The following is a 14,117-nucleotide window of genomic DNA, read 5'->3' as shown; positions in this document are numbered from 1 at the left end:
TATTTATATTTTTCTTTAAATATGCTTGCACTTAATTATATAAAAATTAATTGTGGCAGTTTTGAGAAGAATGCTCTCGGAAGATAAAACAATGGCCGCCACCGAGTTCTATGCTAGTTACAAGCTCGCGCCACTGAAATCTTCTGGCGCGGTACGCTGAAAATACAAATGTTGTAAGCAAAAATTTATAGAGCACAGATATAGAGCTGTTTATACCGTATGTGTATAACACGACGCCTGTCATCGCTGGGGTGTATGAGATCTGATTTTTGACTCCATTCGATTTGTTTTAGTTCATAGCGCAGCTTCTTCCGATCAAAATATGAGATGGCACAGCTAACAGGTATCCAAAAAACGGCGGTGACCAGCACAACAGCCACTGCAAAGACACAAAGCGGCTTGGATAACCCAATTGGCTATAAAAATTAGCTTGCGATCACTTACTGACAATGTTATCCTTGAGAAAGCGCAGTGTCTTTGCTACATTGATCTCCTCTATGATATCCCAGAAACGCTCAACGACATCTTGTATGGTCTTTTCGCACACACCCTATAAATAAATTGTTATTTATTATAGTTGCCAAAGCAGCTTTGGCATATCTTTCGGCGTACCTTGTTGCAGAAGCCTGTGATGCAGGGTGTGCCATCGGGTAGTACATCTGGCGGCTCAACCGGAAAGCAAGTCTCATTAATGCTCATGCGACAGCAACGTTTGCATGCATCCAAAATGATATCGCACATGCAACTCTGGAGTCCTTGAGTCTCGCAGTAGGGCACACATTTGCCATTGCGACACTGTCCACGCTCCTGGCAAGTAGTACCATCCGCCATGGCTGGTGACTTGGGGCATTCAGCAATGGAGCCTGTGCAACGCGCTTCCTGCTCGCATGTGGCATACTGCGCCTCGCGACATTTCATACCCGCTGGCATAAACTGACAGTTCTGGCAACATGGTGAGTTCTTGTCACTGCACATGGCCCCTTGATTGCGACGCAGCTTGCAGTTCTTATCGCAGCAAGAGTCATTATCCTCAGTGCCCAGCAAACCAGCATCACACTGCTCATCACCCTCGACGCGTAAATTGCCACAGAAGGACTCCTCGGGTTCCGAAAAGCAGCGACCAGACTTGGCTTGCAGAACTTTGCGTATGGAACGCAGCGAGCAAGGTGAAAATTTCTAAGAATAAAAATTAAAACAATAAATAACTAGTTTGTTTAATAATAAATTATAGATTGTTTTAAGTCTTACCTTATTGTTGACATCATAGCCGCTGACAGAGTAAGTGTACATGAGAAAGCTGCCGCCTTGCGAGGCACTGGGTGAGCATTCGGGTATATCAGGGTCATGCTCAGAGCCCCAGTTGTGTCCAAACTCATGTGCTGTAACCAAATCTGCTTCGCGTGTGATGACACGCTGGCCATAATGATTACGTGAGCTGCTGAGGCCCGAATTCAAATAAAGCGTATAACCATTCTTGAAGTATTCTTTGAAAATAAATGTAGAAGATTGGTAAATATTAATAAGTAATTCAAGTAACGAGTCTACTAAACAGAAACTGAGGAGAACGACAACACAAAGTCAACAAAAGTAAAGCAAAATGATAATGAGAATTGATATGTTTTTTGTGGATTTAGCAACCTGGTGTGCATATGCCGCCCACAGAATTGCGACGTGGGGAACCAACGTAAGCCAAGCCTAAAATGCCACCCTCAAATTTGAGATCAGTAAATAGATGAGCTAAGCAAAAGTCTTTATGGCTGTATTCCCGTGAAAAGACCTACATTAAATGCAAGCGTATTTAGGCAAAAAGACATTAGGGGAGTAGAACAGTAGAGTTTACAAATGTGTTTAGCTAACTTGAAATATAATTTGTGTACCTCTAATAGATTGCGCACATCCCATTTTTCGCGTATCATATTATAGTGCGCCTCACCACCACGCAAGCGTGTGGGCTCGGAGTGCACCACAATTTTCTTAATGACAAAACCCATGCCTTTGAAGCCCTCCTGATCGGAGCGATCCTGCCAGACAGTGTCATTGTATATCTTGTGCACGCGATCTATAAGGCTTATCTGCAAGGTTTCTTGTTAATCAATCAGTCGATATGCTAATTCAGTGCAACTTACCAAATAGTTAATGGTTGTTTTGGTATTGCCACCGCCCATTTCTTGAAAGAAACGATAATCTGCTACCAGTAGCAAAGGACAGCGAGTTTTTGTGGGCGTATATTCATACTGATCCGATTGACGTTTGATGCGTGTTTCATGCAGCTGATTATCTTCATGTTTATCCTCCAGCTCTTGGCCTTCTTTGATATAACCACATGTTTTGGGTACGGCGCCTTGTTCATTTTGATTCAGCTTAACATCGGAAGATTTATAGGCAACCATTGTGTGTTTCTTGGCTGCAGGCAAATGGCGCCAGGAAGGCTCTATGTGGTAGGTTTCATCGGGCAGTTCAATGGACATGGTGAAAGTGCCATCCTCAATGTGTGCACGTACTGATGACTCCAGTTCGCCAAAAACGCGACCCGTATAAAAGTTGTCATGTTCTGAAAGTATAAATCTGTAAGTTACATACATATGTACTTTTATCATTGTTGGCTTACCCATGTGCACCACAGTCTCATTGCCATCGGCATCAACAGCATAAGCGCGAAAATTTTGATGCAACACATCGCGATGCGGATGCAATATCACTCGAAAATTTTTACCTAGAGTCTTGAATTCTAACTCCTTAATTATATTATATGGATTATTGCTATGTTTAACACCTCTTTTGACAATCTTATGTACAACATCATCTCTGTGAAAAACTTCATAGTGGCGCAGCGTTCGTTTTAAGGCGACTGTTGACAAAAAATTTTGCTTTACTTGTATTACACACACGTTAAACTCACTACTTACCACTGTTTTCCACTAAAAGGCATACGAATAATGCATAAATAACTATTGAAACACAACAATTAATGCATTTTGTAAACATTTTTCGTCCTAAATTGATTGGAGCAGTGTTGTCTAATTTGAATGTTTTGCTAAGAACGTTGCCAGACATATTTGCTAAAACTGAGTCTCTACCTGTTCGATGACTTTTGCACAGCTGTGAACGATAACAGTGGCGCGTACTTTTAATTTTCCCTTTAACTACTTGGTTTCATGTTTAGCCTTAGCTGACTTGGACGCTGAATAGCTAAAGCTTGCAGGCTCTACAGGAATGGGCGCCAGCTTATAATCAACACCATAAAATTGGCCGTTTAACGATTTACGTCTTGGCTTCGGCATGCTGCAAAGAAGTTTAGGCAATTGGCGATTCTAATTATTTTGAACATATGAATAAATATACTTGTTAAAATCGGTTCCATAAACTACAATGTTAACATAACGATTGGGTACATTGTCGAGAAACTCTACATAACGACAACGCATATAAGGATTTGTGCGGACCGAGAGCAATGGCTTTAAATGTTCCAAATGATACTTAAAGATAGGTAAGACGGTCCAACTATTGTCCGGCTCATTAAGAAAATCACGCGGAGTCTTGATTTTCTCTACACTCTTCTCTAGATGCTTCGGCTTAAATTCTTCAGCAATTTTATCAATGTCAAATTTTTGTGGTAGATTTGTAAATGGTTCACATATTGGATTGGGAAACATTTTTTTAACAAATGGTTAGAAACACAACAATTTAAATATAATAATAGCTAATGGTTGGCCTACTGAAAGTTAAAATAAAATAAATTATAGTTATAGGTGATTGAACTAAATTGTATATTTGGCTTAATTATTAAATCGATACAAAACTTTGTATTGGTCGATGAAACTACAACATTTACAGTTTAAAACAAAAAACAAAAAGTCCCCAAACCGGGACTCAAACTTTTAAACTTATATCTACATATGTTGCAGCTAAAAAGATTAGTTTATATTTATATTATTTATGCAGCTCCGACATATTTGCCTCATAGATAGCTGTATTAATTTTGTGCTTTAATGCAGTGAGCACTTCACGATTCTCAATGGCACGCATCTCATTGGCCACATACTCGCCATATGTAGAGAATTCATCGCGTTGCGCAGGTTGAGATAGCGGTAACGAATTGCTGGCGGGATTCGGTAGCGACGCATGGTTGACAATGGGATTTAATCGTGGCAGGCGCAGCGCGCTGCTTGAGGATCCAGCGGTTGTGATACTGGCATTGCCATTATGTGCCACTGTAGCTGGGGCAGCTAGCGAGGATGTGGTGAGTATAGTGGTGCTATGTGTGGAATTAGGATCGTAGAAAAGACGCTTGTGCGCGGGCGGATGCACTTGTTGTGGTGTATGATGATCATTGAAATAGACTTCCTCCGGATTTGTTGTATCACGGCGTTGTATCTTCAATATGCGCGCAGGTCCTACATGCATGCTTGAGCTATTAGCTGAGGATGTAGAGGACTGATAGTGTAGCTCGCCGCTCTCATTGGCCTGAAAGCTAACCGTTTCCACCTCGGATGTGCACCTGGGATGCAATTCCATAATAGACTGTGTATGTTCCGGCTGCTGTTGTAGCTCCAGGGGTTCGGGCTCTTCATCGTTTATATCCACAAAATCTTCACATACCACCTTGCTAATTTTGGGTTTGGTCTCCGCCACGTCATCTATATCCCTATCTTCTTCATCATCGTCCTCGTCAATTTCATCCACATCTTTGGTCGTCTCCTCAATAAGTTTTTTCAGCTCATGCGCACGACTGCTGGCATGAGTCTTGCGTGCATTGCTGATGTAGTCTTCGTTCATATTGTCGCTTACCTTTGCTGTTGCACCTCCGGTTATCTCGCCCAATACGTACTTTTGTACATCTGCGTTCTCCGGCGACTGTATCTCCGTTTTTAAGCGACCCTTTGTAGAACGACACGCGTATGGTGAACTGAGAAACACTAGATTTTTGAAACCGAACCACTTTGAGTTGTATGGTTCTTTGCGTTTCATGCGACTTATTTCCCGATGATATTGTGTGCGCAACGTATGAAATTTCTTTTCCAGCTCTGGTATTGGTATATTACCACCTAACACCTCGCTAACTTCATTTAATAGTCGCTGCTTGACATCCTTCTTGCGATATTCGTCGCATGTCATGTCCCACAGTCCACGTCGCTGTCGATACTCGCTGATCAACAGCAGCGTCTTTTCTCTGGTCCACTCCATTTTTAGCTCACAGCTGCCGGCTGGGCACAGTTAAAAAACAATGAGTTCGACGAGGCGCTCTATGTAGTTGTCTCTTGTTGTTGTTGCTTTGTTGTCTTGTTGGCGGCGGCTCCCTTTAATTGAGAAACTCATGTTAGTACAGACTTGCATACAAATGCTATATATACGCTTGCTTACAGCGGGTTTTTAATAGCCACTATACATTAAAATATGTTGATTTCGCTGTTGTTGCAGTTGCTGCAGCAACAGCAGCTGGTCTCATGGATACCGCGCTTTTCACAGCAAATTATTTATTTCCATTGCGTGGGGCTGTGTTAATGCTATACACATTGTTTTTCATACACTTATTTTGATTTGTTGCTAAAATTAATGCAAAATGGTTTTCTAAACTGTTTTTGTTTTCTTTTACAAAAAATTTGCGTCGTTTTTCCTTCCTCTGCCACTTACGAGGGCTGCCAATCTATTTTACGATTGGTCCGCCTATCGATCCGATAACGTTGAATATCGCCAATATAGCAATATTGCCCACTGTTAAAGAAGCATAAAACGTAAACATTCAACAATTTTGTTAATAAAATATAATTCAATGGAGAACAATGAGAAAAACTTAGGCAAGCTTACTGAAGAATCACTTAAGCGTAAGGAACGTTTGCAGAAACTCCGCGAACAAGCACAAGCTAAAAATACAGTAAATGGGGAACATGCGGAAAAATTGACAAAGTGCGTTTGAGTTTGTTTTTAAAATTTGAAGAATTTATAAATAATAATAATAAAATACTTTGCTTACAGGCCAGTTTTTCGCAGCTACACGCCGCTGAATGAAAACACCGCGGGTGAAGTTCGCCCTCAGGAGCCTACGGGAAACATTGAAACGGCCGTACAGTCGCAGCTTGATTTGTTGCAGCAACCTATGGTCATAGATGAAATTGATATAACGAATCTAGCGCCGCGCAAACCAGATTGGGATTTAAAACGTGATGTTAGCAAGAAGCTCGAACGTCTAGAGCGGCGTACACAAAAAGCAATTGCCGAGCTTATACGTGAGCGGTTAAAGCTGAACCAGTTCGAGGACATTAGCCAGGCTGTAAATGTGGCCACGGCGCAGGTTGGCCGAAGCAATGACGACGACTATGACTAACCTTATATACAATTATATTTAATTAAGATCATTGAAAATACATATAAATTAACAATTGTCGTAAGCGATATAATTTTGCTATTTGCGATTAGCTTTAAGGCCACAGTTTTCCTTGCCTGATACGTTGGATATGCGCTCCTTCAGTTTGTGTATTTCTGTAAGCCAAAGCTCATAATTTATAGTTTACTGGTTATTTCATAGTTCACACTTACGATTTGTGTATTTTTGTTCCAGACCCTGCGCAAAGTTGCGCATAGATTGCAGCTGTTGTGGAATTTCTTCGCGTAGTTGTTTATTGGTTTCCTGGGCATGCTTAAGCTCTTCCTCTCGAAGGCGTAATAGCTTCTCTTTTTCTTTAATGGCTTTTTCTTGTTGCAACGCTACTTCAGTGCGCCAGGCTATGGTTCTTTTTTGTATAAGTAATTCCTGATTTTGTTTGAGTATAATCTGATTCGCTTTGCCAATCTCATCGGAGGCCATTTCCAACGCTTGTCGCTTGGTGTGCAGAATCTTTTTCTCAGCTTCCAGCTCGGCAGCAATGTTGGCCTGCAATGATAACAACAAAATAATATTTAATTATAAAATAAGTAAATATTGGATCTTAGGTTTACCTTCTCCTTGTTGCCTTTTTGTATGTGCTCTTGCAGCTCTGCTGTATGTTGTTTTAGATCCTCTATCTTGTATTCCAGCTTACGTTCGTGTTTTTTGGCATCTGTTAGTTCGCCCTGTAACTTATCATTTTGTTCCTTTAAGCTGCACATTCGTGATTTGCAACAGCTAAGCTCTTCATTTAAGTTTTGATTGCGTTTTTCAGTTTGTTCCTGTATGGTTTTTAAGTCAGCTTTATCCAGCATAGCTCTGTCCAGCTGACTTTGCAGTCCTGCAATGGTACGACGATTACGCTCCAAGTCACTGCTACGCTGTTCGTTTAGCTTGCACATTTTGTCCTGCATTTGTTGCAGTTCCAGAGCATGTTTTTCGCTCAGTTGACGCGCATTCTCCGCTAGCGTTGAGCGTAGTTGATTGCAATCTCCTCCCAATTGCTCAATGTGCGCTCTTTGGGAATTCAGTTCTAATTGCATTTGCTGGGTGTTTTGCTCCAGCATGTAACTTCTCTTATTGGCCGCATCCAGCATTGAATTGATGTAGAAGAGCACGGTGTGTAGTGGCGCAGCTCGACATGGCAGGCACAAGTGCACTAGATTTTTAAAAGGACGAACTTCCACAAATTGCAGCTTGAACTTGCGCTGTTGCTCTGCAACATCTGTAGCTGTTAGGCATAGCTCTAGCTTGCTCGCGTGGCAGTCCTTCAGCATGCGAACCACATTCTCCATAAATCCAGCAAAAGTTACATTCAGACCCTGATCCTGCTTTAGCTCTTGAAACGATACGCTGTCTACTGTGGCTATATACATGTGTCGCTGGTCACATTTCTCCGCCAACCGCAATTGCTGCAATTATGCAAATTTAAGTATATAAACGCAAAATAATTTATTTTACCAACTTACAATCAACTCCTTATAATCTACTTTTTCCGCGTACAGTAAACAAGCTTTTTTCGAGCGCATCATATCGTTTGGTCCTCCTCCTGCAAAGGTCACCATCATTTCTACGCTAGGCATTAGATGTACTATATTTTTAGCTGTGTCCATGCTGGCAAAATAGTTATCTTCTGTGCTTGGCGCCCACATTACAAAATTTAAATTTGCTTATATACTATATTTATTGCTTTATTTATATTACAGACTGGATGACAGCTGCCGATAGGAATGACTATCGCTTATCGAGCGCTTAGTATCTTTTGGTATCTTTTATCGAGCTCATGTTATTAATAAAAGAAAAAGCAAAAATACATACATAAAGCGAAAAGTGCGATCATATGTCGGTAAGAAAATGTTTATATTCTACATAAAACATAACACCCCTATTATGCTGCATTTACTTCACCTGTAGACCGCCAAAGTGTTTGTGGGCAGCCTGCCGCCTGGCAGCAAGCCTGAGGAGCTTCGCCATTTATTTACAAATTATGGTGTAGTTGTGGAATGCGATATTATGAACCGTTGTGGATTTGTGCATTTAGAGACTATAGAGATGGCTGAGACGGCTATAGCTGCACTCAATGGCGTCGAGTTTAAGGGACACAATCTGGTCGTCGAGCCAGGCAGAGCTAAAGACAGAAGAGGCGGCGGAGGAGGTAGTAATGGTGTTGGCCCTACCGGCAATCGCAGACCAATACAAGGTAAGATGTTTAAATAGCTGCCTACTGCTTAATTAGCTTACATTGTGCTTTTAGCTCATGACGGCGGCAGTTTTAGTCGTGGAAATAACTTCAGAGGTGGTGGCGCCGGTCACAGGGGTCGTGGATCCGTGTCAAATGATAGTAATTTTGGACCAATGCGTAATGAAGGCAACTTCAGACAGCAGCGTAATGCGCCCTATAACAAGAGTCATTCGCAACAAAATCAAAGCTTTGATAATCATGCGTCAGGATACAAAAACAAATTCAACCAAGGCGCTGGTAATGGCGGTCACAATGATTATTATGGTGGCAACTCTGCTGGCGGATCGAACGGTCATCCACGAGGCTCTGGGATGGGTGGACGAGGTGCATCAAATAATAGCGATCGACGTGGCTTTGCCTTACCAGCTGTTGACTCGCAGCCACAGCAGCAACAGCATCAGCAATTGGGATATGAAGCTAATCAAGGCCGATTTGCAAATGGACCTATGGCTCCAAATGGTAGCAGCGATAATGGCATGTTTCAGCGCAATCGTAACAATGCTGGCATGAACAGGTGAAATATAGTACATTAATTTAATTCAATAATTACATTAATAATTGTATATATACTACAGAGGTACACCAGGTGGACGTGGTGGTAGTGGTGGCTTTCAAGCGAATCGTGGCGGCTTTAGTGGTCGTGGAAGTTTCAATTCACGGCGTGGCGCTGGTGCTGGAGTCGCTAATGGACCAAGTAATAATATGCCGCAAAATCATGGCGGAGGTTTCAACAAACACGCTGTACCAAGTGGTCCCAATCATAAGGCCCCAAATTCATATCAAATGGACTTCCCGCCCCTGCCTACTGGCGGCCGAGGAGGTGGCGTTTCTGGCAACCGCGGCCGGTAAGATGAAGTACATCAAACCCAATAGATGGAACACATGCTTAACTGTTGAATCTTTCAGGTTTAATGGACCTGGACCCAGGCCACAGCATATGGGCGGCAATAGGAGATTTTAAAATGTTTTATGTAATTTTAATTCATGGACCCATTGTAATCATTGAGGATTGCTAACCAATAGCCGAATTTTGTTTTCCAATAAAAGTACGCGCGACATTTTTAGTTAAGGCGAATAGGACAAAAACGTTTCTCAATCAATCAATCGCGTTACAATTAAGCCAAACAATCAGCAGTATATTTGTTAATTCTAATTAGGGATTGATTCTATATATTTAACCTATTGACTTATGTGCAAAATATACATTTTAATTAGAAAACAATGTGATTTTCATTTACAACTTGGGATTTATGTATAGTTGGTGGTCTTGCGAGCGTCCACTGTACTTATTAGAAATGTACTTTTTACCTAAATATTTTAAACGCTTATCTCTATTTCATTCCCCTACATCTCAACACTGACATGACTACGATCAATCATTTCGCGTACGTTCTTTTCGCTGAACAAACATTTTTAATATAGAATTCTTTTATTGTTTACAACTGTTGCTACAAAATTACATTTGATGCTATATGGCCCAAACCGTACAAAAATTTGAGCTGATTAACCAGTTTGCTAGAAAATTAATAAAAAGCTGAACTCAGAATTAGCTTAATTAAGTAAATGAATGGAAGGCAAACTTATAGATTCTGAACATTTTCAATGGCCATTAAACTATACACAATTTGCAAATTATTAACGTTTGTATAATTTTTGCATAATTTAAGAGTCTTTGTTGTCACGGAGTTTGACTGATATGTAATTTGTTTTTGTCATGATGATTAATTAATGCGTTTTTTGCAAACAAGAAAATAGCAGATAAAAATGTTATTTTACGAATAATATTTAAAATGTTTAAGAGCAAAATACATTTGCAAATTATAATAATAGCTGCTGTTTCCAGCTGCTTCGCTCGCATTCAACAGATAATTAGAATTATTGAACGTAACTAATGATCTAATGTTGATTTAAACTTTTACAATACGAACAAGACGGTAAAGAGCTGAAATATGTAAAATAGATAAACAAATAGCACCCAAGGCGTTTTTTAAAAAGGAAGAAACCCAACAGCCACAACTTAAGGTCCTTTGTCTTTGATTTTTGATTTGCATAGCCTTGCATAGCTACCTACATAAAAAATTGATGCGCCGATAATAAGCGTAGCTTATTTTATTTTATAGATTGTCATTTCTTAAACTAATTAATTAAATCACATAAATAATAAAAGCAAGCTCCATCTTGCTTTAAGTAACGCATTTGATAGATTTGAATAATTTGCGTATTTTTCTATTTGAAAGCACTTTTTTTTTGGAAAAGATGAAAAATGATGCTGACCCTGAGCTCACCCTTAATACAAAAGCAAACTTGATCAAGTATGCAAATGGGATAGCCGCATACAAAAATATCCTGTGTGAGGATCACGCTTTTTTAACCCTTTGCAACGTCCGATCTGCGAACGTGTTGTGCATAAATTAAAGCATCCTTTATACTCTATGGTCGTAGATTCACCCTTTGGGAGCGTCCTAATGGAAATGAGGCAAAAAAATCCTGATTTTTTTCTTCCTGTCTCTTCTATTATTCTTGAACGTCACCCAGCGCTGTGGGTAAGCCTTGAGTCTTGAAAGACACACAAAAAAACAATCGTGAGAAAATTTCTAGCAGCAAATATTCAAATGAGCTTGAAAATAACGCCCGTTGCATATTTTCAAGCTGTTTTTTTTTTGTACTTGACGTACATATATAAAAAATCCCCAGGAAGCGCGCGCATCCTTACTGCAAGCCCACCGTCAGTTTTTTTAACCCATTTTTAATGCCTCATTTTTTATGCTTGACTACAGAAAAAAGTCCTTTATAATTGGGTCTCGCTGCCGTACACAAGTTTTTTTTTTTACATTTTGTATGTTAAAATGCCGTGTGACAAGTTTTTTTTATAATTTTTTTTTAAGGATTGTGTGTATTGTTAATTCGTTACTGTAAATTTTTTTTAGCTTGTCGTGCTTTTTGTAAATTGTATACCTTTTTTTTTTGGAAATTGAATTGAATTTTTTTTATAGTATTTTTTGCTTAGCGTGAAAATGTTAATTAAATTTATGTTAGTGCGTCATTTTGGTTGTTTTTAAGGACGATTCCATTACGCAGTTACTTTTTTATATTTGAATATAAACACGTGTTTATGTTTTGTACGAAGGATTATGGGACGGGTACAAATAAAAATATTATTTTACTTTTCACTTCATTTAAAGAATGAGAAACATTTAAAAATTATGCTTACTATGACTGAAATTATTAATTCATTTTTTTTTAGAATGAGTGAACATTTAATTAGAATTGTTTTAAGAAAACTTTACTAAATAATGACTTCAGCTTTTTATATGTATTAACGGAGCATCCATGTCAAAGCTAAAGTATAATCTATAATGTACTTATACATAACACGCGCTGTTATTAATTTATAAAAAAAAGGCTTTGCAATATGATTATGCCAATAAATAACATCAATAACATATCAATCGACATGATATACAAACGAACCTCACACAATAGCAACAAAAAAACCTCAACAATTAAATCTATTGTACAATAAAATGTGCAAAAAAATGAATAGCATTATAATTTAAACGGAAGGGTGCAAAAAATAATAGCAAAACGAAAATCGCATCAAATTTCACAATATCGCACCTTATTAGAATCGAACAAAGAATAGACTCTAAAGAAGCAACGAGCAAACAAAGACTTTCGAAAAAACCAATATGCAAAATAAGCTGCAAAGAATGGCAAGAATGAAATTGGTAGTATAACAAAAAAGGCAACAAGAAGTTATGGGAAAAACATACACACCTCTCTCAGTTCGCGTTTCCTCTCTATGCTACCTAATTGGGATGGCTAATCGTAGGTAACCCACTCGATATATTGTATGCATTGTGTAATAATTTCATAAATAGTTTATCCAAAAGAAATGCTCAATAGCAATAGGTTTCGCGAATAGATAGCAAATGCTATTGGGGTAGCATTTTCTAACAATCGGCTTGAACCTTCACACGCAAAAGGCATTGAACCAAAGTCCTTTTCATATGCTAAATCGATTGTGGGCTGCTCTCAACTCGAAGGATCGCATTGGCATTCTTAGGGGTGCAAGCCTTGATCGTTTTACGTCTGTGTGTGTTTTGATTATGCCAGAGTTTAGAAACCATAAATTATATTGTTCGTATTGATGGCGCCTTTCTGCAACATCAAATTATCTTTTGGCATTGAAATTACACACAACATACAATATTCAAATCAATGAGAAAATCATTTGCATAATGCCAAAAGGCATGCCAGAGAGATTTGTTGGTGTCAGTTAAGTTTTTTTTTAGTTTCTATCTTGCAAAAATATTTATTTTAGCTTAAAGTCTTTTTAACAGAGTAAAAGTAAACTTTGCTTTAGTTGCACTTTTACTTTAGAAATATAAATAGTTTATCTAACTTTGAAGCTATTTAATTGTATTCTCGATATAATCCTTTTTATAGCAGCTGCTGCATGACTCGCATTATTTCTTGAAAAAAGTTCTCTCGCCTCAGGCGCTTGCATTCCTTATTATCATATCGGTCATGCCAAGATGACAAGACAAACTGACAGTAAAGAAAAATCCTTACACAGGATAGCATACTCAACAATTTTTTGTTTCTCATAGTTAACATAACAAAGACTGATGATGCAAGCTGAAAGAACTGAAGCAGGGCAGCAGCTCCTTGATGATTTCAGCACCCAGCACAGATGACATGAAGGGCAAACCCTTTTGCTGACTGAAACAACAATCCCAAGATCATTAGTGCATTTATAATAAAGTTTGTATATATTGATATGCTAATCAATGACTAGGCATGATAGATAGACATCTCTGATTCATTTATCAATTAAAATATTGGCAAACATTGCGTTGCGCCTTGAACATAAAGACAGATCGCTCTCAGTTTATATTTTGGCAATGTGAGGGTTGGTTGGCAAATTTCCCTAGCTCTATGCCAAAGAAAAGAAAGAAATTGGCAAATGATCGATTATCGTTTGAATTGTTGCCTTTTGTCTGAATATCTCTTTATATAACGTTATTGTCTCTGCGGTGTGTTTGCCAATTCTGTTTGTTGCGCTGCTCGATCTTCAACGGGTTTTTAGCGATGATTTGTTGGTTTATTGTCAGCGATCTTCAAAAGTGCAAAAAAGGGTGCCCCTAAGAGCAACCCGTGCCCAAACAAAATTTCGCACAAATATGCTTATAAACTATTGTTTTCTTTGTTTGTCAACACTCATAAGCATTTGTCTAAGCCTAAATTTTTATTGACTCTTTGTGGGTGCCTCAACAATCCTCAATGCTTAAGGTATTTTTACGAGCTCATCAAATGCACATAAAAAGTTTTGTTTTCGCTTATTTTATTGCTTATTTATACGTCATATAAGTGCTATTAATAATTTTATTCAAAACCTCAGCGATTTTTGGCAAGAGCACCTGCTAAGAACTGAAACTGGTTTTCGGTTTTTTTTTCTTGTTTGATTTTTAATTTGGCATAAAATTAATTTTGCGTTTATAAACAAATGCA

At 38.8% G+C, this 14,117-nt stretch overlaps 6 protein-coding genes across 8 annotated transcripts; 2 read left to right on the top strand and 4 right to left on the bottom strand.

Annotated features, from left to right (window-relative positions):
* Nucleotides 1-7: 7 nt before the first annotated feature.
* LOC108604772 (ADAM 17-like protease) lies at nt 8-3,068 on the bottom strand. Of its 3 annotated transcripts, XM_017994366.2 has the most exons (10): nt 2,907-3,068; nt 2,609-2,848; nt 2,127-2,551; nt 1,878-2,072; nt 1,639-1,777; nt 1,249-1,484; nt 613-1,176; nt 445-550; nt 217-379; nt 8-156 (listed from the first exon to the last, which is right to left on the bottom strand). In XM_017994366.2, the coding sequence occupies exons 1-10, from the start codon at nt 3,052-3,054 to the stop codon at nt 114-116; spliced, it is 2,259 nt and encodes a 752-aa protein (XP_017849855.1). In that variant the 5' UTR covers nt 3,055-3,068; the 3' UTR covers nt 8-113. The 3 variants fall into 3 exon arrangements, with proteins under 3 accessions (XP_017849855.1, XP_017849857.1, XP_017849858.1); XM_017994368.2 differs by lacking the exons at nt 1,639-1,777; nt 2,127-2,551; nt 2,609-2,848; nt 2,907-3,068 and having other exon boundaries at nt 10-156; nt 1,878-1,996; XM_017994369.1 differs by lacking the exons at nt 8-156; nt 217-379; nt 445-550; nt 613-1,176; nt 1,639-1,777 and having other exon boundaries at nt 1,353-1,484.
* A 52-nt stretch (nt 3,069-3,120) lies between these two features.
* On the bottom strand, nt 3,121-3,700 carry LOC108604773. The gene is made up of 2 exons (XM_017994370.1): nt 3,343-3,700; nt 3,121-3,282 (listed from the first exon to the last, which is right to left on the bottom strand). Exons 1-2 carry the CDS (start codon nt 3,651-3,653, stop codon nt 3,144-3,146), a joined length of 450 nt encoding a protein of 149 aa, XP_017849859.1. The 5' UTR covers nt 3,654-3,700; the 3' UTR covers nt 3,121-3,143.
* A 53-nt stretch (nt 3,701-3,753) lies between these two features.
* Nucleotides 3,754-5,619, bottom strand: LOC108604609. The gene is made up of 2 exons (XM_017994148.1): nt 5,362-5,619; nt 3,754-5,297 (listed from the first exon to the last, which is right to left on the bottom strand). Exon 2 carries the CDS (start codon nt 5,182-5,184, stop codon nt 3,931-3,933), a length of 1,254 nt encoding a protein of 417 aa, XP_017849637.1. The 5' UTR covers nt 5,185-5,297; nt 5,362-5,619; the 3' UTR covers nt 3,754-3,930.
* An 86-nt stretch (nt 5,620-5,705) lies between these two features.
* Nucleotides 5,706-6,375, top strand: LOC108604610 (coiled-coil domain-containing protein 12). Its single transcript, XM_017994149.1, has 2 exons — nt 5,706-5,904; nt 5,974-6,375. Exons 1-2 carry the CDS (start codon nt 5,771-5,773, stop codon nt 6,320-6,322), a joined length of 483 nt encoding a protein of 160 aa, XP_017849638.1. The 5' UTR covers nt 5,706-5,770; the 3' UTR covers nt 6,323-6,375.
* LOC108604608 (spindle assembly abnormal protein 6 homolog) lies at nt 6,354-8,052 on the bottom strand. The gene is made up of 4 exons (XM_017994147.2): nt 7,831-8,052; nt 6,934-7,773; nt 6,535-6,868; nt 6,354-6,477 (listed from the first exon to the last, which is right to left on the bottom strand). The coding sequence occupies exons 1-4, from the start codon at nt 8,011-8,013 to the stop codon at nt 6,401-6,403; spliced, it is 1,434 nt and encodes a 477-aa protein (XP_017849636.1). The 5' UTR covers nt 8,014-8,052; the 3' UTR covers nt 6,354-6,400.
* Nucleotides 8,053-8,126: 74 nt separating this feature from the next.
* Nucleotides 8,127-9,793, top strand: LOC108602186 (heterogeneous nuclear ribonucleoprotein A3). The gene is made up of 5 exons (XM_017990231.1): nt 8,127-8,207; nt 8,276-8,561; nt 8,616-9,117; nt 9,179-9,448; nt 9,510-9,793. The coding sequence occupies exons 1-5, from the start codon at nt 8,202-8,204 to the stop codon at nt 9,562-9,564; spliced, it is 1,119 nt and encodes a 372-aa protein (XP_017845720.1). The 5' UTR covers nt 8,127-8,201; the 3' UTR covers nt 9,565-9,793.
* Nucleotides 9,794-14,117: the final 4,324 nt, after the last annotated feature.

This window comes from Drosophila busckii, chromosome 3R (genome assembly GCF_011750605.1).
Source record: "Drosophila busckii strain San Diego stock center, stock number 13000-0081.31 chromosome 3R, ASM1175060v1, whole genome shotgun sequence".
Lineage (NCBI taxonomy): Eukaryota > Metazoa > Arthropoda > Insecta > Diptera > Drosophilidae > Drosophila > Drosophila busckii.
The sequence above is the reverse complement of the archived record's forward strand: the minus strand, read 5'-3'. Positions and strand labels throughout refer to the sequence as shown.

Excerpts from the sequence above, each read along its gene's own strand:
- LOC108604772 (XM_017994366.2), bottom strand. The coding sequence starts at position 3,054 with ATGTCTGGCAACGTTCTTAGCAAAACATTCAAATTAGACAACACTGCT. Across the intron at positions 380-444 it reads TCTCAAGGATAACATTGTCA|TGGCTGTTGTGCTGGTCACC; the intron begins GTAAGTGATCGC and ends GTGTCTTTGCAG. Across the intron at positions 157-216 it reads CGTCGTGTTATACACATACG|CGTACCGCGCCAGAAGATTT; the intron begins GTATAAACAGCT and ends TTGTATTTTCAG.
- LOC108604773 (XM_017994370.1), bottom strand. The coding sequence starts at position 3,653 with ATGTTTCCCAATCCAATATGTGAACCATTTACAAATCTACCACAAAAA. Across the intron at positions 3,283-3,342 it reads TATGGAACCGATTTTAACAA|CATGCCGAAGCCAAGACGTA; the intron begins GTATATTTATTC and ends ACTTCTTTGCAG.
- LOC108604609 (XM_017994148.1), bottom strand. The coding sequence starts at position 5,184 with ATGGAGTGGACCAGAGAAAAGACGCTGCTGTTGATCAGCGAGTATCGA.
- LOC108604610 (XM_017994149.1), top strand. The coding sequence starts at position 5,771 with ATGGAGAACAATGAGAAAAACTTAGGCAAGCTTACTGAAGAATCACTT. Across the intron at positions 5,905-5,973 it reads CATGCGGAAAAATTGACAAA|GCCAGTTTTTCGCAGCTACA; the intron begins GTGCGTTTGAGT and ends CTTTGCTTACAG.
- LOC108604608 (XM_017994147.2), bottom strand. The coding sequence starts at position 8,013 with ATGTGGGCGCCAAGCACAGAAGATAACTATTTTGCCAGCATGGACACA. Across the intron at positions 7,774-7,830 it reads TAGATTATAAGGAGTTGATT|CAATTGCGGTTGGCGGAGAA; the intron begins GTAAGTTGGTAA and ends GCATAATTGCAG. Across the intron at positions 6,478-6,534 it reads GGAACAAAAATACACAAATC|AAATACACAAACTGAAGGAG; the intron begins GTAAGTGTGAAC and ends TTTGGCTTACAG.
- LOC108602186 (XM_017990231.1), top strand. Across the intron at positions 8,562-8,615 it reads CAATCGCAGACCAATACAAG|CTCATGACGGCGGCAGTTTT; the intron begins GTAAGATGTTTA and ends TTGTGCTTTTAG. Across the intron at positions 9,449-9,509 it reads GTTTCTGGCAACCGCGGCCG|GTTTAATGGACCTGGACCCA; the intron begins GTAAGATGAAGT and ends TGAATCTTTCAG.